General features: G+C 42.0%; 1 protein-coding gene across 1 annotated transcript in view; it reads left to right on the forward strand.

Moving 5' to 3' along the window:
• The first annotated feature begins 3,479 nt into the window (after window positions 1–3,479).
• The window catches only part of insc (INSC spindle orientation adaptor protein), a 45,148-nt gene continuing 24,376 nt past the window's right edge, over window positions 3,480–24,251 (forward strand). Inside the window, exons 1-2 of the mRNA XM_083893112.1 lie at window positions 3,480–3,551; window positions 22,470–22,561. Of these exons, the coding sequence (XP_083749238.1) occupies window positions 22,488–22,561 (74 nt within the window). The 5' untranslated portion in view covers window positions 3,480–3,551; window positions 22,470–22,487. The remainder of the gene's footprint in view (window positions 3,552–22,469; window positions 22,562–24,251) is intronic.

Consider the following 24,251-nt stretch of genomic DNA (forward strand, 5'->3'; position numbering starts at 1 on the left):
AAACTTTTAAAAAGGATTGTCTTTTTGGCATCGACGTAGAGACAATAACTTCTGTCGTCTATACTTTTATTCCACATTCGGCTAACGGCACAATATATTGCTCCATGGCATCCTCAACTTACTGCACTTAAGCCGATTGAGAGACATTTAATCATAAAATGTGCAGTCGCATCCAGTGTGCCTACAGCATGCGGGGGCGTGTCCTGTTTTTACAGCAGCACTCCAATAGGTGGCAACAGGGAGGAGCGCTGCAGAGTCTCAAAAACACACAACAGCATTAAAGTCTCCACCTGTGATAAACATGGATTTGTTCTCTCAAACCACACTAGTCGTCGCTCTGCATTCAGCTGTTAAACATTTAGTTTCTCTGGAAAAGGAACTCTCAACCCGAAATGTAAAATGACCTTGTCAACAGTTCACAAGGAGTATCATGAAGTGCTAATGCTTTATGAATAAAGTACGTTGCCTTTTGATGAGAAGACTCGTTAGACGGTACATATGTGTCTCATAAGTCGAGTCAGTGACTCACAGAGGAAGACCTGCTGCTGACACACACACACATCAAACAGCTTCCTATGAACAAACACAGGGAATCTTTAGGAAATCATCCACACAAGAGACGACAACACGTCCTACGCATCATTTCTTTTAAGTCACGCCGGGCACAGAATCCTCATCTGCTTTATCCAGGTACACAATGTTTAATCTACAAAGAATAGCAGACAACATAAATATGTATTTACACACTTCTGTATTGTGCAATAAGACACTGCGTATGCACAGCCAGTACTTTCAAATTATTCGTGGGTTGAAGGGAACATACACATAAAGGTCCCTCACTTTTGGATGACAAATATATAACATGCACTTGATTCTATTTGATTGCACGGATGAACGCAGAGTGCGCGCTGGAGCAAAGATGAGGATATTTGTCACCGTGTGCATCACACCCAAGCACACAATCACTGTGGGTTCCAAGAAAAGAGCGTGTATTTTTCTGATACATTTTATCTACTTCACAACACCAGACGTGGCATGTCCACACTATATGCACTTAAAGCAACAGATGATTGGTTATGAAAACAACTGTTCAACTGGACAACGTGTTAATTACCAGATTCATGTGACTAATATGTGAACTTATGCTCTTTGAGTATAAACAGAAAAAGGGGATTTGTGCTCTATCACTCCTCAGCGCTTAACACGCTCAGCTCATTTATGATCTTTCCGGTCATGCTCTCTGTCTTTGTCTCACTGTCTGTCTGTGTCTGTGCTCCTGGAGAAAATCAGCACTGAGGTTGCAGCCATGCTCGAATCCACATGGAAACTTTGCCTGCATGACTTAAGAGGAAAAAGAAATATCTGGTAATTGAGGGGGGCGAGAGTTTGAGGGCTGATTCGTGGGTTGGTTTTGGTTTTAAGAGCCATTTTCTCAGCAGTAATCAAACAATTCCACCGTGCCAATGAGAGAATGCCGTCCTAATGACGCACAGCTGCATTGAACGGGGCCCTTCACGCTCCAAATTAGATGTTTTGTTTTGAAGGAAACCGAGGAGCAAGCCCCCCCATCTCCAGAGAGAGAGAAGATGTGCAACTCGTCCACTTCCCAGAAATGTACACCACAAACGCATTTCAAGACCTGAGGCTTTGGAAGAGGCTCCTTTTTGATGTTTGAGAGGAAAAGTTTACAATTTTGGGAAAAGGAAAGCCAAAATTACGATCTAAAACTCGGAGGCTTGTCTTTACTGCAGCTAAATTCAGCCTCTCATTCAGCATTAGTGGCCTCTGAAAACATCTTTAGCGGTTGACAACTGAAACTTTTCCTTAGTTTTAGGTGTTTTGAATAAGATGTTCTTATTCTCTTACACTGCAGTTCATGTTGGCCCTGCGTGTGCCTGTTTGCTTTTCCCCAAAGAGTTTATTAACTTGGCATGAATGTCAAACTGGAGGCCAGCTTCTCTGGGAGGGGAAGCTCGCTTAGCTCTGACCAAATGAGAAGGCTAACAACTGAGCCACTTCACTTCCCTTCTTCAGTCAGCCAAATTGAAACCTGAAATTCTGGGTGAAATGCCAAATATAAGAAAACTTCATCTAAACATTCAACTGAAAACATAACTATATATGTTTAGAAAAGGAAGCCAGTGGAAGACTCATGACATCAATTTTGGAGCAGACTCAAACATACACTATTTACCATAATTTCATTATGGACTCACAACTCGGCAATAGATTGAACACAAAAACAACAGGACACCATTGTCTACCAATATGAACAGTCTTTCTTTCTGAACGGCTGACGAATGACGTGTTGACAAGTGCATTTTGCTAAATAGTCATTAGCCATTTCCTCAGTAATCAGACGGATACCAGTCGCATGCAGTTAAGCATTACCTTCACATTTAGCAATGCAGTGCCTCTTTGACCACTCTTCTCATGCTTTCAGAAAAGGTAATATGCTTCAAATTTGTGAGGAAATTAGTTGTTGTCATTTAGATTTAAGCCAAAGCTAATGTTTATTGACTCCATACAGTGCAACAGGCTCTTATGTGCACATGGGGGAGTGAGAGTGGAGCGGCCCCTTCACACAATCATACAGCAATTATTCACTCGCATATACAAAGCAATAGCAACTGCAGCAACAGACCAGCTGAGTCTTGTGCATAATGAGAAACAGCCGACTGCCGTTTAGATTTTTTTTTTTTTTCCCTTCCTCATTTTTAAAGCTCCCAATTTTTCCATAAGGTAGTCATTTCCAAGGCCGACGTGAAACCAGACACCAAGGAGCTCTTATGGTGACGGGCCAGAAACAACACTCGGCCGTCCCGACATCCTTTCACCTTCCCCAGTCCCCCCTTTCCGTCTTGTGTGACTGTTCCTGGGAAGGTAAACACCTTTTCACAGTGTCAGAAGTGGGATTTCATTCAGCTGCCACAGCAGTTCCTTCATTGGTCCCTCCCTCTCTTCCTTCTCCTCTCCTCCCTCTCGTCGCTGCCACATCTGGAACCCAGCCCCTCATTTATTTATGTGGTCTGTCTGTCTTTCTTTTCTTATTTTGCCATGCAGTTACCTTGTCTTGCTGGCAGTTTCTCTCCAACCGATGAGGTCTGCAATTACATCTCGCCATAACTGGTCACTCTGCAATTACATGCTCCACCACAGAGAGCCCCCCTCCTTTCTGAGCAGCACTCATCTGCTCATATGGCAGACTGAAATAGAATAGTTTCATGTCTGTTTGGGTGGCGGCCCAGCTGAAACTATGCTCCAGTGCTTGACTGACAGTGGGATGTGAGCTTTTCTCCCTGAGAAAAAAAAAGAAAGTCTTTAAGGCTGGTCACGTTTAGACGTTTAGAGCAGTCCTACTCCAGCAGGCTTCAGTGCTGGTTGGCCCAGCTGGGCTCCAAGAAAGGAACAGAGCAATTGAGACACAAACTTAGAGTGAGTCAACGCGAGGACAAAGACAGACAGTATGCAAAGGGAAGAGGACAAGAACCATGAGCTGAAACGATGAACCCTCCTGGGAACACTTAATCATTAGCTGACCGAGGGAATGGGTAAGTTTGGAAACCAGTTGGGGTCTTATCACAACTTCTGGACCAGGGGAAAATGATGCTGGGAAGAGTTCAGATAGCAAACTTCAGATAGCATGACTTTGTAGTGTTTGTAAAGCATGTAGCACCTGATTCAAATATTACAACGGTAAAACCTTCAACGGCAATGCAGCTGTTCTTTGGTTCAGGGGCTGACAGACATTACAACAGAGCATTTACCAATTGGTGATTCAGTTATTATATTGTGCTAAGTGCTCGCAGTGCTTTCAAACGGCTGCATTTAAATGGACAGGGAATAAACTGATGTCAGAGCCCTTTTTTTTCCTCATGAAAGTGTTTTTGATCAGTGTCCAACTGTGCTATTTATCACATAAACCTTGGAGATTTCCTGAAGATGTCAGTGGGATTCTAACATAAAAGCTTCTGATTTAAAAGGGCAGCCGTGCTGATCATCTTGACACACAGGTTTTAAAGGTCATACGAGGCCATTTGGAAAGAACAGATTTTGGATTTGGCTTTTGGGTTCTTAATAATCCTGGCCTAACAAGTTTAGAAGAAGCACAATAAAATAAATGAATAAGTAAAATAACAATAACCCTGATACAGTCATGGTGACAGATTCTGATACATATTCATAAAAAAAAAAAAAAAAAAAAAAGGCTGTGTGATGATCATTTGGCATTCATTTCAATAAGGATAAGGCCACGTTATTATTATTAATCCCATTTTACCCATCCTACTTGGAATCCTTCCTATAACTGGGAGCAGTGGGCAGCCACTGAGCAGTGCCTAGGGACCAAGGGTCCAGACTGAATGTCATTACTTTGCTCATCAGCACTGACAGTCGCATTACATGAGCATCCGTGTCCAAACACCAGTGGTGTGTGTCTCTGTTCACCTATTCCACCATCTGCCAATGAGGTCAACATGTATGTTTTTAGCTGCTAAACACAGAGGAATGAGGAGAGGATCCGTGTGCAAAGAGTGAGAGTCGAAATAGTAAAACCAAAACAATGAGGTGAAGCTTGGGAAATGCTGAGTTAGGTGATATATGAGTGGTGTGTGCATCACTCACTTACAAAGTTTGGAGCTTTAGGTTGAGTAATGGAATAGACTATGTACAAAAAATGGATGTTGTCTTCTGGTTTGCTGGTTGATGCAAACCAGGAAGTAAGAATATATTGAATAGCCACCAGGGGGCGACTCCTGGTGGCTCCATTTTAGGAGTTAATGGTCTCAAATGCTCATTTCTGTTGTTCTCAATGGAACATGATGTTTATTTTGTAAAGTGTTTCCATTTAGAGGAAAATAGACAATAAACCATGGCACATATGAAATGGACACCAGGGTAATTAATATCATCGGATAAGAGCGTGGTTGCAGGTGAAGTCACTGAATTTGGTGTTGATAAATTGCAAAGTTCTAGGTTTCCAAACAGAAGTTGATATTCTTATGACGTCATGACCGGCTGCCACTTGTGTAAGGCCCTTCAGATCATCTTTTAACCCAGTGACAGCCGGGTTACGACAAAAATCACCATGAGTTTGGATAGTTCAGTGACATATGCTAACACACACGACTGACCTTTACACCCGAGAACATCGGCTGAATGCACCCATTTTAATCACTGCTTCAGTTCACGGTTGCGGGAACTTGAACTTGGTTTTATCAAGATGAATATGAATGATCCTTTCAAGATGCTGCTTGTGTTCTCAACTGGAAAATATGTAATGTGTATTTGTTCTGAGTCACACTCGCGCTGAGCACCATAGTGGCTCTAATTGTTTGGAGTATAGGCTGATCTGGTTCGTGTGGGAGTGACGTTATAGCGGAGACTGGAAAACAGCAAAAATTACAGTGAGGCTGATGGTAATGATGAGCGCACAGCTACGTCTTTACTACAGACTTCTGTGTGCGTGTGTGATGTGGTGGTGGAGAAATGTCGTGTGTTTGAACGAGAGCTAGAATTAGAGATTACAACAGTGCTGGCTCATTATGTTTTTCCATATGTGCTCGTGTGCATGCATTGGACAGATTAGATTAAATGCAGGATTGCAAATGGAAAAACTGAAGAATTTCAGAACACACTGGGAGCCATGTGATTTTTGTACAGACTTATTAACTCTGCATTTTATTCTAATCCCATCATGAGGTTTACTTGCTTCATGGACTGTCATGACATTTGGTTCAGATAATCATGGTCCTCCTGTAAAAGTATTGGGTCAAATGTGTGTTGTAGGAGAAAAAAACACATATGAGTTTGTTTTAAAGTCTCCCCACAGATTATATTAAATACCTTGTTGGAGTCACAGATGGATTCTGGGGTGGTGCTGGGTCTGAAGTATGGGTGGCAACACTGGAACAAGGTGTACAAATGGCAGAAAGAAATGCATGGGCAGCATTGCAGGTTTAATAGTCCGCCAAATTGAAAGGGTGTGTTTGGTATGTACCGATTAGGGCCATATAATGTATTTTGTTTGGACAAAGACACACATTTGGTCATTTTGCCTCTGTGCACCACCACAATGAAATTGAAATGAAATAATCGAGATGTGATTAAAGTGTGGACTCTCTGTGGATGCTTTGCCTGGCCTTTACTGCCTACTACCGCCTTCAGTTGCTGCTTGTTTGAAGGTGTCTGACTCTTCAGTAACTGAAAAGCATCGAGTTGAGATGACTGACTGATGGACTGACTTGGTCACTGAAGACATTCCATTACCCTCTAAAGCTCTTGTGTTGCATTTGCAGTATGTCTTGGGTCATTATCCGTCCGTAATGCGAAATGCGGCGTCCTATCAGTTTTGCAGCATTTGGCTGAATCGGAGATGATTATTATCCTGTACTACTTCAGCAGTCACATCATCACTAAACACCACTTGATAGTGTGATAGTGTGAAGATGGCGCCAGTGTATGTGTCTGCAACTTTGATTGTGTGTAAGGTTTTCTTGTCTCTAGTCAATGCAAATACAAACGCTTTACTGGTCTATTACAGTCAAACTCAGCCGAATCTCAGACCCTCCTTTGAAAATGTGGTTCAGTTTCAACAGGGTGGACTGAAAACTGTCTGCCCACGCCTCTCTCTCTCTGTTGGTGTACCCACATACCTTTACCGTGTTCCGGCTCTACCTGTACGCAGAGTGCGGGGGCGCCGGGGGGAAACACAGCGGGAGGCGATCCAAACTGAAAGCCGGTTTGGCGCGCTCTCGTGTCGCTTTCTTCGGATGATAATGGGTCGCTTCATTTCGTGGCGCTCTTTGGATCAGATCGGCTCCTGTCTGGTTACCGTCGTCGGTTCGAGTGCTTCTCGTTTCCCTCCTGGAGCAAACGCGGGGTGAATCTTCACTAATGCCCGGGCTCCACAGACGGCCAATGCCCGGGCCTCGGTGATTGCCAGGATGGCCCCCGGTGAATGCTAGATCCTTAGCTAGCAAAACATGTATTCTCAAGGATGCGCCGCGGGTTGGATTTTCAGTGCGGAACGGATATCTGGATCTGTGTCGGTAAGTCCGGCGCTTTTTGTGAACGTTAGCTCACCTGGTTACACGTATATTTAACTTTTTGATGACGTCAGGTCACATAACATGACAGGTAAAGTCCAAGACATTTTTTTCTGTTTGTAAGCTAAACGTTTGTGATGCTAATTGTTTTCAGACTGATTGCTTGAGATTCCTTAGATTTCTTATGGTTAAACCTCGCGCTCCTGCGCAACGGTTGGGCAAACCAAAGGGTACAAACTGCCGCTCACTTCTCCGCAGTTTGTACCCTTTGGTTTGCCCAACTGTTTGAATCTCTGTGTTTTAATTCAGATGTTGACGCATTGTCCTCTAGCATAGCTGAAAACAAGAGCCATGGTTAAATGACGTTGGTGCAGGAGAGCTGATGATAAGTGGATGGAGGACAAGTTACAGGTGTCTGTCCAGATGTTGAGGTACAGCTGTGAACTGTGAAAGTTGCTAAAACCAAGCATTTTTCCTGATATAATTTCCTATAACGGTCACAACCCTCATGTTTTATTGAAACCATCAACTGTTCTAAAGCCCCACAATCAGCTTCAGAGTGTTCCAACTTAACTGACCAGTTTAAACCTGTCACTCTGCTCACCTTAGAAGAAATAATTGGTGACATGAAGCCTGCTGGGTCTTCCAATGATCCAATCCCACTTTGGCACCATACATGCTCAGTATTATTGATGGCAACTTCTCAAATGGGATTGTACTTGTGAGTCTTAAACATGCAGTGGTGACACAATGATGCCTGGCTTAGACTCTTTTGTATTTTCAAATTTAAGGCCAGGCTCCAAGCTCCCTTTCCTTCTTAAGGTTTTGGAGACAATTGTTTCCTTCCAGTTAAAATTGTTCCAAAATGATTACAACATTCTTGAAGTGTTCCAGTCTGGGTTTAAAACCCATCACAGTGAGGACGCGGCACTGTTTTAGGGTTTTTAATGATTTTCTTTTAGCCACAGACTCTGAACTCTGTGTTGTTTTGGTTCTGTTGGACCAACAGTGGACCATCAGATTATCCTGTCTCGCCTGGAGAACTGGGTGGGCATTCAGGTTGGTGCTTTAGAGTAGGTCCTACTTCACGGAGATACGTTTTTGTGTCCGTGTTGGTGGAGCTGCTGAGTCCTCTCCAGCACCTCTCACTTGCGGAGTGCCTCAAGGTTCTATTCTTGGGCCTCTTCTCTTCTCCCTGTACTTATTTCCTCTTGATCAATTCCCTGAAAACACAACATCATATTCCATATTATGTTATTGTCATTGTAGAAATGAAGGCATGGAAGGCAATAAACTTGTTGCACTTTCTTGATAAAAAGTGTATTCTTGGCTTGGCTGGATGTTGTATAGGGGATTTTCTTCACCATCTGAAGAATTCTGCGATGATTTGGCCACTTGATTTTGTTTTCTCAGCCGAATTATGGCAGTCCGACTTATGATCTAGTATTCAAGATTTGAGTGAAAAGACACCAAAAAAACGCAAATTCAACACTTCAACATCTGACTGGAAATACTGAGGTAATATCTGGCCATGAAACTGCTTTCTAGTCAATTGTCCAATTATTTCCGAGCCCCCTGAAAATGGACAATGTTGATAATTTCTCAAAGGTTTAATGCATTTTTTTGTTCAATCCCTCAAATTAAAGCTGAGAGTCCATCACATCTTGATTGTTTCATTTAAAATTCATTGTGGTGGTGAACAGAGGCAAAACGACAAAATGTGTCATATGGTGTCTCATTACTTTATTTTATTTTTTGAACACAACTGTTACCATTTACCATTTTCCAAAAACCCTTAAACCTGAAGGTCTGTCCTCCAAAACCATTTCAAACAGCTCATTCAACGTCACTTGATGACAAACCACGTCGACCGCTCCCTCTGAAACATCTGTCTACCACTCCTATCTTATAATACATGACTGTTTGGGGGTAAAGTGTGGATACACAGCTCTGCCACGCATTCTCCTCCTGGCTGCCTGGTGAACAGCTGAGGAGGGCGTGACGTGGCTAACATGAACCACACATGCAGGTGTGGCCCTCGCTCTGCTGTCACGCTGTTTAATTAGGTTTTCTCTCCGCGGGCGTGGAGTCTCGTAGTTTCGGCTCCACTGATCTCTTGTCCTGAGACATTCAGAGAGTACCTTTGCCAACAAGGACTGATGCACAGCGACTGTGGGTGTAACTGAACTTTGTAACCCCAGCTAAACCTGGAAACGCAAAGCTGCACTTGGCTCCACACTTGTCAGGGTTTATTTTTCGACGCCAAAGCATTGTATACTCAAATTTTCCAGGTTATGCTAAACTGAATTTATGCTCAACTTCAGATTTTATTTCATTCACCAAGGACTGTTAAACTCATCCAGTATATTTTCTCTTTACAAGATCTCACTGGACAAGTGTCTGTCACTCTCCATTTGAAACCTCTCTCTTCCAGATGAGGTCATCTCTTTCTTTCTCTGTTTTCCACTTTTCTTTATTGTGCCTGTGTGGCCTTGGAGTCAAGACTGGGTTATTTTAGTTCTCCCTCTTCAAGTCTGGTATTCCCCAGAAGCTATTTCTCATACAGATTAGAGTTCAGACTATTTAAGGTCCAGAATGGAATTATTGCAATTTCTTCTGGGAAAACAACTGTACTAAGGTTTATATTATGAATATTTTACTTTCTACTTCTCTATAATGTTTTCCATCATAAGGAAATATATATTGTAATACATTGCACTGTTAACCACACACCTTGCGCCATTAAGTGCACAGTTTATAGCTTAAAGGTTTCTTTCAAGTTCAAATATTTCACCTCTGGTGGGTAAAACAAACATAATTTCTTGTGATTTAAGTTGCACGGTCCAAGCACACCAGCATTCCTGAACTACCCTCGGCAAGCCATGATTTCTAAGCAGTAATATAAAGCTTTTGATGTCCTTTCAAGATACGAATGTTCACGTTTCTGTAGTTCTCGAGGACAAACCTTTTATCAGCATTTCAGGCCTTCAAAGAGGGGATGCAGTTATACAGGCATTTCTGCAGTTGCACAGCTACAGTATCACCAGTAGTTCTGTTGTTACCTTTGAGTTGCTGACCTTTGACCAGAACAACATCTTCCTCAACATGGGGCCAGCTGCCTCTTGTCAACATTAATCACAGAGGCAGCTTTTGTGGCTATCAGATGACCGTGATCAAATAAAGTTGTGTACAATTGTTTAAAAAAAAACTTGTTTTATCTTTAAAGTGAGTCAGATGGTATAATAAAAGGTGACGTAGCGTTCAAACGGATAGGAGCACTATGAAGCGGGAGTCATGAATCTCACAAGAAAGCTCCACTTTAATCTTCTTTACATCACAAGATCGAGATGCTGCACGTGTGTCACGTGTACGTCTTTGACGCTGCTTTGCTGTGGGTAATGGTGACTGTTGACACAAATCACTGCAGTGCCGTTCATAGCTCAGTGGAGGTTCTCCCTTTGGAGTGGGGACTCAATTAGGAGAGTGCACGTATAAATTTTTGCGTAGGTGGACCCAATATGGCAACCACTCTGGGGCCCAAGGCTGGGGGATAAATCAATATCAGACTATTTGAATTAGAGCTTCAGCTTGAGCTTCGCTGTCATTGGCCTCTTTTTCAGTGCTCTTTTCTTTTCTTCCCATCTCCATCTGTTAATTGGAGGAAGGTCATGGCGTTGAGGGCCACGGTCACTTTTTTCTGTCTTTTCTGTGACCGTTAGCTACCGCGTTTCCTCTATGGCCCTTTCATTGGTGAGATCATGAGAGGAAATGGAGGCTTCAGGAGTTCTGCGCATCCGTTTGCAGTGTGATTCACAGTAGAAAGGTCATCACTTCCTCCTCCTCGAGTGTATGTCTTGACGCTGTTGAGAGCACCTCAGGGATTTTTGATGAGTTATGACTCCTTCTCTTTGGTGGTGTCATTTTCTGTTTGGGTAAGCTCTGCACCCTCAGTACTGCTGTCTGACAGCTTCTTGCAACAGCATGTAACTCACGTTCATTAAAGGGTCTTAAAGTTCAGATAATTCCGATAGTCATCCCTATGGCAGCAACTAATGGTGATTTTCATTGTTCTGGTGGCAATTCATTCCTCATTAAATTGATTATTTTGATATCGAATTTCACAAAATATAAGAGGCAAGATGAAATCTTAATTATGATGATTTAGAATTTAGCATTTATATCCCACTATATCGGCTATAATGTTCTTTGCATCTCAAATAAGACATTGCAGACTGTTTTCCAGACCCAGTTAAAAAAATATTGTTTACTTTTTGTGTCTGGAATGGGGGAAAAAAAATAGTATTGAAATGGCTTTTGACATTAACTTATCACACGAGCTCCATGTGTATCCCATTTACCCTGTGCCTTAGTTCAGCAGATGAATAACAGTCAAAGGACAACGCCTTGAAAAATTCCACTCTGCCCTGAAGTGCTGCCTGTGTTCTTCAGCTTAGATCTGGGCCGTGTGGACCTATCCTCCACCCCTGATTCTTTTTCTCCTACTCACTCCCAAACCCACACACATGGACCCAGCCCACCTCATTTACTCCCACCTCCTAATGTCAAACAGCTGTAGCATTAACTTGCAAGGAATTGCTGCTATTAAAACCCCCCCTTCCCTCCCTGCTTTCCATTTTGAGGGTGGCCCCTAATATCAGGTCAGTCACAGGGCCAAACATGGCACCCAAATCAAGAATCCATTCAAGCCTTATTTATGGTTGAGGCGATGGATGCATGTGATGTCTTGAATTTACATCGCAGGTGTCCGCGGGTGGAGATGGATAGAGCCTGGCTATAAATTATCTCTATGGATTGTGCTTAAGGTCTTGCAGGCATGTAGATCTGGGCTGTAACTGGTAACATGCCTCTGCCAGGGCACTCCTTCTAACTAAAGGAGCAGCACCAGAGATAAATGCCAATGAGGTCATTCTCCACATGACTGACAGAAGATCAGGCAATGATGCTGAGGTTGAAGGCTCCTGCTGCTGTCGGCACTCGGCTTCAAAGGATTTGGCCCAATGCTCAACCAGGAGTCTGACAATAGCAATTTCATGAGAATTCACCTTTAACTTTTAAAGTCTGAACACAGTGTTCTAAACAGTGCTGACTAAGCAGCAAATGGGCAGACATCTGACATCTGAATATAGTATATTGTACAAAGTGTGATGTATCAGGTCATTTTAGAGGGAAAAAACAAAGGAAAAATGTTTTTTGTTTAGTTTTTGAATCATCTGTGTGTTTACCTGGTTTCAAGTTATTCCATTTAATATATCCAGGTTTGTCAAAATCAGCCAATGGTGTCTTAGATCAGGAGACTTGTGCACACTCAGTGGATGAACACCAGTTTGTCTGTGACTTTTGTGCATCTAAAAGCGTAAACATTGCACAGATCCTTTTACCATTATATTGTTCTCCTGCTTGGTGATGCACTCAGGTTGGCTTTTGGTTTGCTGCTCTGCATCAGCTATATCTAGGTTTTGACAAAGACCCAGTCCGTAAAACCATGGGTTTAGTACGTTGTTATTTTCTTGGGTCCGCTGTGACTCAGCCGATGCTACTTTGGGTAAAATGGTTTCTGCTTTTGTTAGTTGGAGCTGGCAGCTGCTCATCTCTGGTTCTCCTCTCACGAATTGTGCTTATTGTGTCCCACCATATTCTGTTTGTGTGGTCAGTGTGGTTGGTTTTACGTCATACGTGACAACACCCACCAAACCTTTTATTTTCAACACTGCACTAGGTTCTAACTTTGCAGTTTCCACTGTTGTTTTGTCATTTCAATAAAGGTTAGTGACACAAAATACAAACAGAGCTGTTTGTTAATATAAACTAGAACTCAACACTTGTGAGTTACAGGGTGATGACAAAGTACATGTGTCAAGGTGCTCCAGCTGATTATAGTCATATATCCTACTTTTACCTGACCATGGTGTAAGCCTGTATGCAATTATGTCAGTCCGACTCCCTATTAGCCATGTGGTGTGTGTTTGTGCCTTTCTGCAGGCCTTACTCATTCATTATTAAGCAGCTCCTGATGTTTTGCTGGCTGCCACCGCTCCGGTGTCAGGTACCCACACGATCCCCTTCACTGACTCAGACTGTGGAGGATCCACTTCCAGTCTCTATGAGCTGTTAAAGCTGCTCCTGAAACCTGTACGACATTAGTCAACTTTGGACTCTTCCTCGGCTAATTTCCCAGTTATTTATTCGGCTAACTGTTGCAGAGCTGGGAAGCTTAAGATGCATTTGGATATTTCTCTTGGCGAGACACTGGGGGCTATTTGAGCTCTGAGGAGGTATGGTGCTGTTTTAAAAATTTTTTTTTTTAAAATGAGAATTACGTGTACTTTCAGACTTGACCACAATATACCAAGGCAACAGTGCATTTAACAGGCTTGTGGTAAAGCAGAATTGTTATTTATGGAGCTAAATTGAATCTCTGTTTTGTGGAAAATGTGTCCCAGGCTCCAATGGTGAAAAATGAGAATTTAGCAGAAGCTGGTGTGATTACTCCTGCCTTGAAGTGGAATTGCTCTGTTTTGTAGTAATCTGTCCACTTTTATTAGTGTGACATTTACCGGGTGGGTGATCTATGCTTGGGCTACAGGTCTCTGTGCATTTTGGAGTACAACTTGACTCCATCTGATCTCATATCCATACACTAGGTTGGTTGCCTAGAAACCCCATGGGGGCTGAGCATTTAGTCTCCATATCATTATGCCAAAAGAAAGAATGCACCAGACCTAAATAGATTAAACCTTTTCTGGCCTTAAGGGAACCTTCTCATTTCAGCGAGTGTCTTGGGGAAGGACTTGACGTTTTTACATCTTAAACTGTTGCAGACAAAGACTCGAGGGCGAGATAAAACAAAAATGAACTTTATTTGTAGAGAAGTATTTTTTTTGTATGCCCTTCTAATAATAGCTAATGCAGGGGTGTCAAACTCTGTTATTAAGGGGCCCAAAATTAATAACAATGTCGAGGGACTTCTCAACTTCTATAAATTCATAAAAAAGCATGCATATAGATCAAATCAGAGATCAAAATGTGTCATGTTAAGATACATTAGTGAATGCAATGGATACTTTTTCTCATAAAATACAATTAATTCAATAATCCATATTCAGAATAGCCTCAGAAGGACTATACAGCATCTTTGGACTACTGTTATAAGTTATTGAAACATCAGTTGGTGTACCCACAAAAGAACATAAATGTGGAAGAGCGGTACTGTTGAAATTTATGAATGATTAGTCATTGAAATCAGGACTATAGGAAACGGCAACTCGCCTATGGGCCTTATGCTAGAGCTAACAACCAACTAATGACAGTGTTGACCAACAGCATGAATAAAGAAGGAAGAATCCCATTGCTCTGCAGGAATTTAAATATTCAAGCTAATGAATCATATGAAGATGCTAAATTTGCATAATAGTATTCATGTTATTTGCATCATCTCAGCTCAGCTGAATCAAAGTTGGTGTCTGCTCAGGTCTTTGCATTGGCTTTGTTTGTAATCTCATTGAGTGAAACATTTCCATTGCATTGAGTCCTGGACAATGATGCACAATTTCTATTGTTCCTTTCAATTATTTTTTGCAGTGAAGTGTGTAGTCAAACAGCCAAAGGTTCATAAAGACCAGGGACGTTTGGAAACGGCTTACAATACAAGGTCAAACTATAGGTTTTCTATAGAGGAACCTTAACATTAGATTAAAAATAGATTTAGGGTAATCACAAACTATACTGTCACTGGCTGCAGGGAAGGGTTAATAAGGGGGATAAAAGAAGAGAGAAGAGAAAATAATGACATGGAAGAAGAATATCAGTAAAGCAGCAGTGGCCATGCAAGTCTGTAGTGCAATGCTTGTGCTTGCAGGTAAGCAGCTAAAGAGGAGCAGGGCTGTGTGTTTCAGCTGTAGGGATCACACCAAAATGTATTTAAATATATTCTTCCAGATTAAGATGTTCCTGCTGTACATTTATAAATGACAGAATAATAATTTATCAAAGCTGTGGTTCAGTTGTCAGGTGATCTGCTCGGGGAAAAATTCAACATGTCAAGCAAGTCCATCCTCTTTTTATACTTTCGCGGTCCCTACGCCAACACTTTTTCACATTTTTTAATCTCTCACAACTCTCAGAACAATTTCAGTCACAGACACTTGTTGTCACCTATCTTCCACATTATGTTTTCTTGCTGAAATTGCTTAGCTTGATTCTTGATCCCATCCCATCCTGTCAACCCTCTTGTCAAAGCTACGCCCATAGCACTGTAAGTTTTTGTATGTAGTGCAACCAGGAATATTATCTGTACTTTCTCTGTATATGGGATTATATCATAAACGTGTCCTTGAGCAGGACACTAAACTAGTCCCGATGTTTGGGCAAGTTCACTTCATGGTAGGGTTGCTGCAAATAAGAGGCAAATTATAAAGCACTTTGGATAAAAGCTCCACACAACTGCAGTCTGTAGAAGCCTCTAATTGTTGTAGTTGACGTTAGCTGTCATGTACAATCAAATGATCTATATATTTTAATGCTGTTTGCAAACCAGATTTTCTGTGGAATAAGAAAGTTGAGGTAGCAGCCTGTCTTATTTCACTTTTGAGTAGAAGGCTAAAGCCTTTAAGGATGTCAGCATCTTAGATGCCAAAGCCGCAAGGACAACACTCAGCATGGAATCATATGAAATATTCAAAAATAAAAAGAATGAGGGAACTAACTCCACCTGGCCCTCTGGAATTCCTTTCATGAACCTCTTGTGCCGAAGGATATTTTTCTTGTGACAATATTTTCACAGTGAAAAACCAATCTACTTTGGACACTGGTTAATGAAAAAGCATGTTTGTACCATCATGTGTTGGTTTTTCAACTCTTTCAATATTCTTCCCAAACGTGGTCCAACCACTTTTGGTAGTAAAAACATACAGAAAAAGCAACATTGCTTCCTCTCCATTCGCCTACATGTTTATTCTTGACATCGCAGTGTGTCATACTCAAACTTGTGATGCTCTTTAAGCCCCTGTCACCATCACCCTGAGGCACGTCAACACACTCACACTGTTTCTCTATCATTAGCCACACAGCAGTAGAATAAAGTTTTGTGCGTCTTCAAAGGCATATCCATGTTCCAGTGTTTCAAACAGAATTACAACAGCCAGGTTTATGATGCACACTGATCCCACCTTTGCATCTGGAGATGAAATATTCTGGCTTCTCTTTTGAGTCTTCGCGTGCAAAGGAAACAGTTGATTGTGGAATCTGGAGTTAACTGCAGGAGGTGTCAGTGTTTTCACCGGTGGTTGTGTCAGACATCAGTGAGGGGAAATGTATTATTTTGACAGACCGGAAGACCGGTGTGTAGGCAGAGGGAATGCTAAAAGGTGATGCATCTTCTCTTTAAATTTCACATTTGTTTCTTAGTTTGATGGATATGTGTGTATATGCGTAAAATATAAATATAAAGTATGTTCCTTCCTTGCAGAAGTGTGACAGACTGAGCTTAAGCAGCCAAGATCACTGTGATAACCATCTAAAAGCTTGGGTTATCCAAATAATCTTTTTAGATTATATAGATTTATAGATAGAATAATTCTTTTTGGTAAGTGTTTAACTCCAACAATGTCTGTACGTCCATTCAGTCTAGCAGAGATTAAAATAGAAGCCAAGCTGTTTGACATTAATGGAAAATATATACATATATGTATGTGTGTGTGTGTATATATATGTATATGTGTGTATATATATATATGTATGTGTGTATATGTATATATATATATATATATATATATATATATATATATATATATATATATATGTATGTATGTATGTATATGTGTGTGTAAATCATCTGTGACAGATCAACAAATCAATTTTTCATGTTTCATCTCTCATCCAAGAGGCGTCTTCAATTCTGTACCTTTTGTAAAAAAATAAAGCTTTCATCAACTCTACTGAGAGAAAGGACCAGCACGACTTAATTTCATTGACTGTGACCCTATAGTGCAACAAATAAAAAAAACAAACACACCAAGCAAAAAACAATTTGTTTCGCTGTGTTTACAAAGCTTATACAAATATTTTAGCATCGACTATCTGGCAAAACAAATTGCAAACTTAAAATAAATTGGCCATGCCAATGTTATCTTTGGAATGCTCTACATTTAGACACACTGAGATAATGGGCATGAGGGGCTGTTGTGGTTGGTAAGAAAAGTGTGTCCTTAAATATCCGGCTCAGTGCAAAAGAAACACATTGATGCATGATTCAGTCATTTATGAAGCAATAGATTCAAACATACACAGCGGATGTAAAATATCCCCTTGTGTTAATGTAGCAAAACAGTTTAAGGATGCGTGTTTGTTTTTAATGACCATAAAATATCATTATTTATCAAATCGAAGTCAATTTTATTTGTTTAGGGCCAAATCATAGCAATTTACATAGTAGGGCCAAAACCTTATGATATTAGAGAGAAACCCAACAGTCCACACAATGCACAAGCACTTGGCATCAGTGGAGGGAAAAACAGAACCAGACCCAGAGATGTGCAGCCATCTGCCTTGGCCAGTTGAGGTGAAAGGAGAAAAATGGGGCCGAAAAAAAGAGGTAGGGTGAAAGTTTGGAGAAAAATGGGAGGGGGGAGTGGGGGGAAAAGAGGTGGGGATAGAAGAGAGAGACCAGGATCAGTTGTAATGGAAACCTAACCTGACTCACCAAACATTCAAGCCCTATCACTTCACAGAGGGCATGATCTAGCGGCCTCTCTGTTCAAGTACAAGGGCCCACATTAATCCAACCCACTGTGTGTGGGATGGGAATGTTGGGTCCATGGTTCAGGACAGCCTGCTTCCAACTTGTTCCCACCCAGCCACCCATGCAGTACCCATGCAGCTCTGCCTTTCCCTCCACATAACAGTTCTGTGGTGAGACTGGCTCCTCCTGTGAACCCAGTTTCCAGCTCATTGACGAAACATGAGGAGTACGGCACCATTGAGTTGTAGGGGCAGAGCATGTGGACTGTATTTTAAGGCCAGAGAAAACTTTTTTAGTCTGCGTGAGTTTGGACAGCAGCAGGAGGAAAAAACATTTAGTACTTAATCAGCAGTTTTGAAATGAAGCCAAACCATAAAGAATCACTCCTGAACCAAGAAGGATATTAAACTTGGACTACATAGCTCGACTCAATCCTGAGCTCCATCGCACTGATGCATCCTGTGTATGGAACTGTCAAAATGGTGAGTGGCTTGGCCCGTTTCTCCTCACTGTTAGATTTCTTTGTGTTTTTGACAAACAGAAATGTATTGCTTTTGGCACACAAACAAAGCCGAGCCACAGTTGTGTGGTACTTTGTTTTCTGCAGACCAGTTTTTGTATTCATTTGGTGGTTTTGCCCAGAATCTGCAAAAAGCATTTTGCTTCACCACAGAGTCTTATAAAAAGCCCTGGGACTGTATTTTAACCAGTGACTGTGCAGTTGAAGAGTGAACACACAGTGAGTGGACAGTGTGGTAGAACGTCACCCCGCTTGCACATGTGCTCATTTGATCTGTGAGTGTTAAGTTACAGCAGTAAGAAGCATAGAGGAACTTTTTCAGTGTGTATGATTTAGAGGGACACAATACGACAATTATGTTTCGATTGGTTTTATAATCATCTCAAATGATGAATAACTTTGTTTTCATTACCTCAGGAAGGACCCTTTATATCAATATAGGGAGCTGGTCCTCTTCCACAGACCTATGTACCACCATGTTTCTACAATAGCTCAGAAAACATGGAGGCTCATTAACACATTTTCTGTAACTTGATTCATTCTCAAGCCAGACTTCATCCAGGCAATGGGTGCACATTCCCCTGCTGTTGTAAATATGTCTGTGATCTCCCCGAACTCTGCATAATGTCCAAACTCAATTTCCTCCAGACATTTTCCAGAATGCATGTCTGAAAATGGCCTAAAGTGAGTTTCAATCTGCACACACACACATGTGTTTGACTAAATCTCACTCAGTGGTCATCTAGGAGCAACCTCACACAATTTACAGGCACTGTGGTAATTTGGCAGATTATCTGTCCATTTTTCTTTCTGATATTAGACATAATCCATTTTTACCCTTGGAAATGATGCTATTTCTATAGCTACATATGAACCACGTTGAACCTAATATTCCACTGCTGCTGTATCAATTGACCAGACAGAGCACCCAAAGATCAAAGTTTGATGGGCATATTACAATCTCAGTGTGCAGTATTTTTAATCCCCATTCTTCCAGCTCTGTAATTAAACAACCACACTGTGTCCTCAAACCTTTTCCATCAGTCACATTATGTGGCCGCTCTGTTTGAGCTGGAAAGGTTTTGCCAGCTGCATTTCTTCCACCAAATGAATAAACCAATGCTCTGAAAAGTAAAATGAAATAATGATATCACCGTCTCAACTACCATTTCCTGTACAAAGAGTCATACTGTTGTTCCTGGATGTTGTATAACTTTTAATATCACAAAAGAGCTGGTGTTTTTTTCTTCTTTCTACTTGTGAATATATTGTATCCGTAGACATTGGTTTATTATGTTGGACATTAGTTATTTGTTCCAGTTTAGCGTTTGAGCTGTACAGCCACAATATACAAGCAAGATTAGATAGAGTCCAGATAACTCTTGTGTCCAATGCAAATTTGTCATGACTCTAACTAGGTACAGGCGTAAAACAAACTGTAACTAGAAAACTGAAAGTGACAGAAACATGCTGACAAAGACACACCAACATTTAAATCTCCCACTGCACACATGTAAAGAATAAATACAAGTGCTGCAGTAAATCTGGAATGCACACCCCAGTGATTTCCCTTACACACACACAAGTCACTGAGTGGTTGTTATTTTACCCGGCATGTGACATGAGGCTGAGACAGAGGTGTCCATTGTTTGACTTACCTACAACCAACAACGTTTTCCACGGCAACCGGACTGGGAAACCCACCGGGCCGCTCAGGTTTCAGCCCAGACATGAAAAGAAATGTCCAGCACAGCAAGAAAATTTGTTAGGTTCTGATCAAAGCCGACCATCTGCTTAGGAAACTCCTATTTCTGTAGCATTGGCAACTTTTAATACACATGGGGATGTTTTAACTTCAGCGCCTGCAGCTTCATGAAAATGTGGTCTTTAGAAGGCACAGTTTTAACGCCTAATTGTTGCATGTCATGTGCTTTTACACCACAACATCTGCACCACAAAGACTTTATCCAGGATGCTCTGGAAGAAACAATCACAAGATCACAGGGCACCTTTCACAGTCTTCCCTCCACTCACACCAGACTGAGAGATCACTTGCAGCGAAATGGTCCTTAACGCAGCACTTAAGCCCAATTTATACTCCTGCGTAAAGTGCTCTACGTAGGTTACGCAGAGCCCTCTGCGTCGAAGGATAGCCTGTCGGAGAGCCTCTGCATCGTCTCCGGCTGCACAAAATATTTTTTTAGTGTCCGTCAAGGGACAACGGAGACAGACAACGGAGACGATGGCCTGCGATTGGTCCTCAGGACAGGCCGAGATAAAGTTGCTCTGTGCCGGCCACTGTGCGCAATGAGCGTCCACAGAGGCGGAGCTGATCACCGCTGACAGCGTCGCTGCCTAACTATAAATATACGTCATATCTTAATACACACACCACATGTTTAGACTCTAAATGGCTCATTTCTCCCCTCAAATTGTCTTAAAACTGCATTCCGGGAGACAGAAAAGTGAGAAACGGCCACTGTTTCAATGTTATTCCACTGCAACAACAACAACAGTCTTTCTCTCTCGGACGCCATTGCTCACTGTAGCCAAAAGCACAACAAACTTGCGTAGTGACCCCTACTGATCGGGCGGGAAATTGCAGTGCGTATCCGTCACCAGGACGGAGAAGTATGAAGGCTCGAGGGGTCTCCGTGGTTACGCAGTCGGATAACGCATTACGCAGTCGAAGAAGTATAATGTGGCCTTTAGTGGCACATTTTAAGAGCTCAGGACCAGATTACTTGGTTGGACAACTCGTCTCTATTTGTATGGTAATCCACAGAAGAGCGCTGTGGGCACATGTAATGGAATCTGCTGGATCTGTGTCTCGGCTTTGCCTGTACTGTCAGACGTCCAGAGCTCCGTTGTTGCTGGCACGGTGCTGATATAATTTCTGATGCACTGTGATGCTCTCTGTGGAAATGGCCATAGAGGAGCCATGCCAAGACTGCAGCTAAAGGACCTCCCATCTTCCTTTCTCTCCTTCTCTGCATCTACTTCTTCCTACTCTCTCCCTCTTCTTTTTCTTTGCCTCCATCTGGGTATCTCTTTGTCAAAGTCAGTAACTCAGTCACCACCCCCGTCCCCCCTCCACAAAGAAAACCCCCACATCCATCAATAAATACTTCCCCTGTTGCTCATAATTACGCAACCAATGGAGTTTCGGAGCAATTGAAGCAAACAGTAAAACCAAATCTGTGATTCCTCTGATGTGCCGCTGTCTGATCCTTTCCATCTCCGCTCTCCACAAAAATGGATCAGTTGTTCAGTCAGTGTGGCATTTCAGCTTGCACACAGCAGGATAGAAAAAAGAGCATGAGGCCGACGTGGGACTAATACGAGAATCATCTCGTGTGCAGCCCACACATCTCTACTCTCACTTGTTTTATTAGCGGTTAAACCGGTAGTTCGGTTTATATCTATCGATCCTTTAGCGTAAAGTAAAGAGCAGGACACCACATCTGAAACCCGCTCCGTGACACTTACAGGGTGTGTGCGTCTGTGTTCGTGTGGGAGAGATTATCTCACTTTGTAACTACTGTACCTGCTAATTATACTCCACAGTAAACATGAAATTTGTAACCGCAGCACTACAGGATATCATTAACTAAAAGGATTAGAGTGTGGCTCAGGCACGAGGGCATCCGTGGCTTGTCCCAATTGAAAATGGACTAATCTAAATGGGATACATCAATAAAACAGCGGAATAAAGTTGTGGGCACTTAAGAGCGTCAGGCCCTGTTTCTCAGGCTCAAAGTAGGGAGGGGAGTCTCTGGCTGGCAGCCAGCCAATAAATTAGAAGATAAGAAATATTATTCCACTGGCACACCAGCGGCTTGCAGCTATTTAAAACAGGGAGGTTTATTGATAATTGAATTACTTGTAGGGGAAAAAAAAGACAAGAATAGAAAGGTTGGAGGCAGAGGATCAATACAAATTTGTTGTAGTGCATAACACTGTGGCAGCAAGCAAGTGCATATAGTGAACAGCGCTGCTGTAAGGATGCAGGTTATTGTGGGTAACATGTTGTTTTATTTACCACATTTGATAATATTTCCATATTTAACTAAAGAAAAAAAGATGATGATTAAGGAATCATGTGACATTGACTGATTCATGTTGTATGTTATGTGTTTTAATTCAGGTGCTGAGCTGAAGTAAGATGGCCTCAGACAGAATGGCAACTCCTCTGAGCAGCTCCAGACAGAGCAGCTCACTCTCTTCATCTCCAATGAGGCAAGTGCTGGCAATAGACTACACACACACACACAAAGAGAGAAACTTTGCAGGACATTACTTTGTCTTCCTGGAGACTTACTCTAAACTTAACCGTAAGTACAACTGGCTTAATCCTAACCCTAACCTCATCCTAACCAAGTGTCCCCACAGCATCAGAAATACCGGGAACACACAGGTTTGCACGTCTATTCTTCACAGAACACATCCATTTATTTTGACTGACGTACCGACTGACACTGTGACGTAGGTTCTCTTCAGTAAAATGAGGTATTATCCCACTCGTTCCTTGTGGTTCGCAGCCCTGCGTATATGACGACCACGACGGCAAGAAATAACCTTCCTGTTTTTTTTGTTTTTTTTTGCTTCGGTAATGCAGTGTAATGACGGAGGTGGTGCGAGAGACACTGACATCATGGCCGCTCTCACAGGAGCACCGATAGATTGAGGTTTACGAAGGTATCGGAGCTCTAGTTGTGTTACCGCTCATTCTCGGTGGTTTGTGAAGAGGTGTGTGGTGATGGAACACAAAGTGATTTGGCCACAGATTAGAGAGCTGTGAGGAAATAAGCATGTGGTTATGAGTTGGAAGACACACAGTCACACACTCATACAAACACATTAACATAAGCACTAATGAAAGAAACCCCTTGAGGACTATCCTCAGTTTTTATAGATTGAACAGAGCAGCCAGTATTGAAGTTTTTCTACACAGAGCTATAATCTCTGTGTTGGGGAAGAACCTTGCTATTATAGCTGATTGATGCTCTTTTCAACTTTGTCTGTCTGCTGTTTCCTGATCTGGTGGACTATAGTGGAGTCATCGCAGCTTGAAAGTGGTTAAAAGTTGTTCTCTGTGGTTTCATCATACACACATTCATCTCATCACTTTTGATTAATATAAAAAAAAGAGGAGGGTGTGTGTTTGAGAACAGAGAGAGCAAAAACCTGCCAGCTGACCGAAACCAGACACTGGCTAAGCCAGAACAGAACAATTGAGTATAACACGCCAGAGGACAGCGCTTCATTGATTTCATCTCTTGTTTTTACTAAGAAAGAAAAGTCCTCCTCAAGTACTGGTGCATTAAAATGCATTTTCAGACCTTCATGTTTCTCAATCTATAAATAAACGGTGCTAAATATCAGACAACTCTTTAAGAAGACGCACAAGTCAAAAACTGGAGATTTGTATGCTTGTTTCCAACGTGCAAGGTGCGGATTCCTCCTCATGAAATGGGGAAAGCCTCTTCATCAGCTGCAGTGGCTGTGAATGTCTATGTCTTCTGACAGTTTTGTGTTTACAAATGCTTACGCTTACACAGTGTTGCAGAGGATGCATAGTGAATGCCCTTGGATAATTATCGAATCAGTGGAGCTATCACGGCATAGATAGGCACGCACACACACACACACACACAGACGATCTGTGTGTGTGTTTGCTTTGTCTGTGTCTGTCTCTCATATACACACTCAAGCATACATGCACATGTCCATTAATCAGCTGATGAAAGCAGCCAAACGGCAGAATTGTAATAAAAATACATTTGCAAACATGGATAGAAAGCACACGTGCACTCAGCTGACAAACATCTCCACAACTGAACCAGAGCTTTGCCCACATTTGCTTGTCTGGACAATCTAGGCTTTGGGTTACAGTCAAAAAACGGCCGGGGCAATCATAGCTCTCGCA

The sequence above is a fragment of the Microchirus variegatus genome, assembly GCF_963457635.1.
Source record: "Microchirus variegatus genome assembly, chromosome: 8".
In the NCBI taxonomy this organism is placed as follows: domain Eukaryota; kingdom Metazoa; phylum Chordata; class Actinopteri; order Pleuronectiformes; family Soleidae; genus Microchirus; species Microchirus variegatus.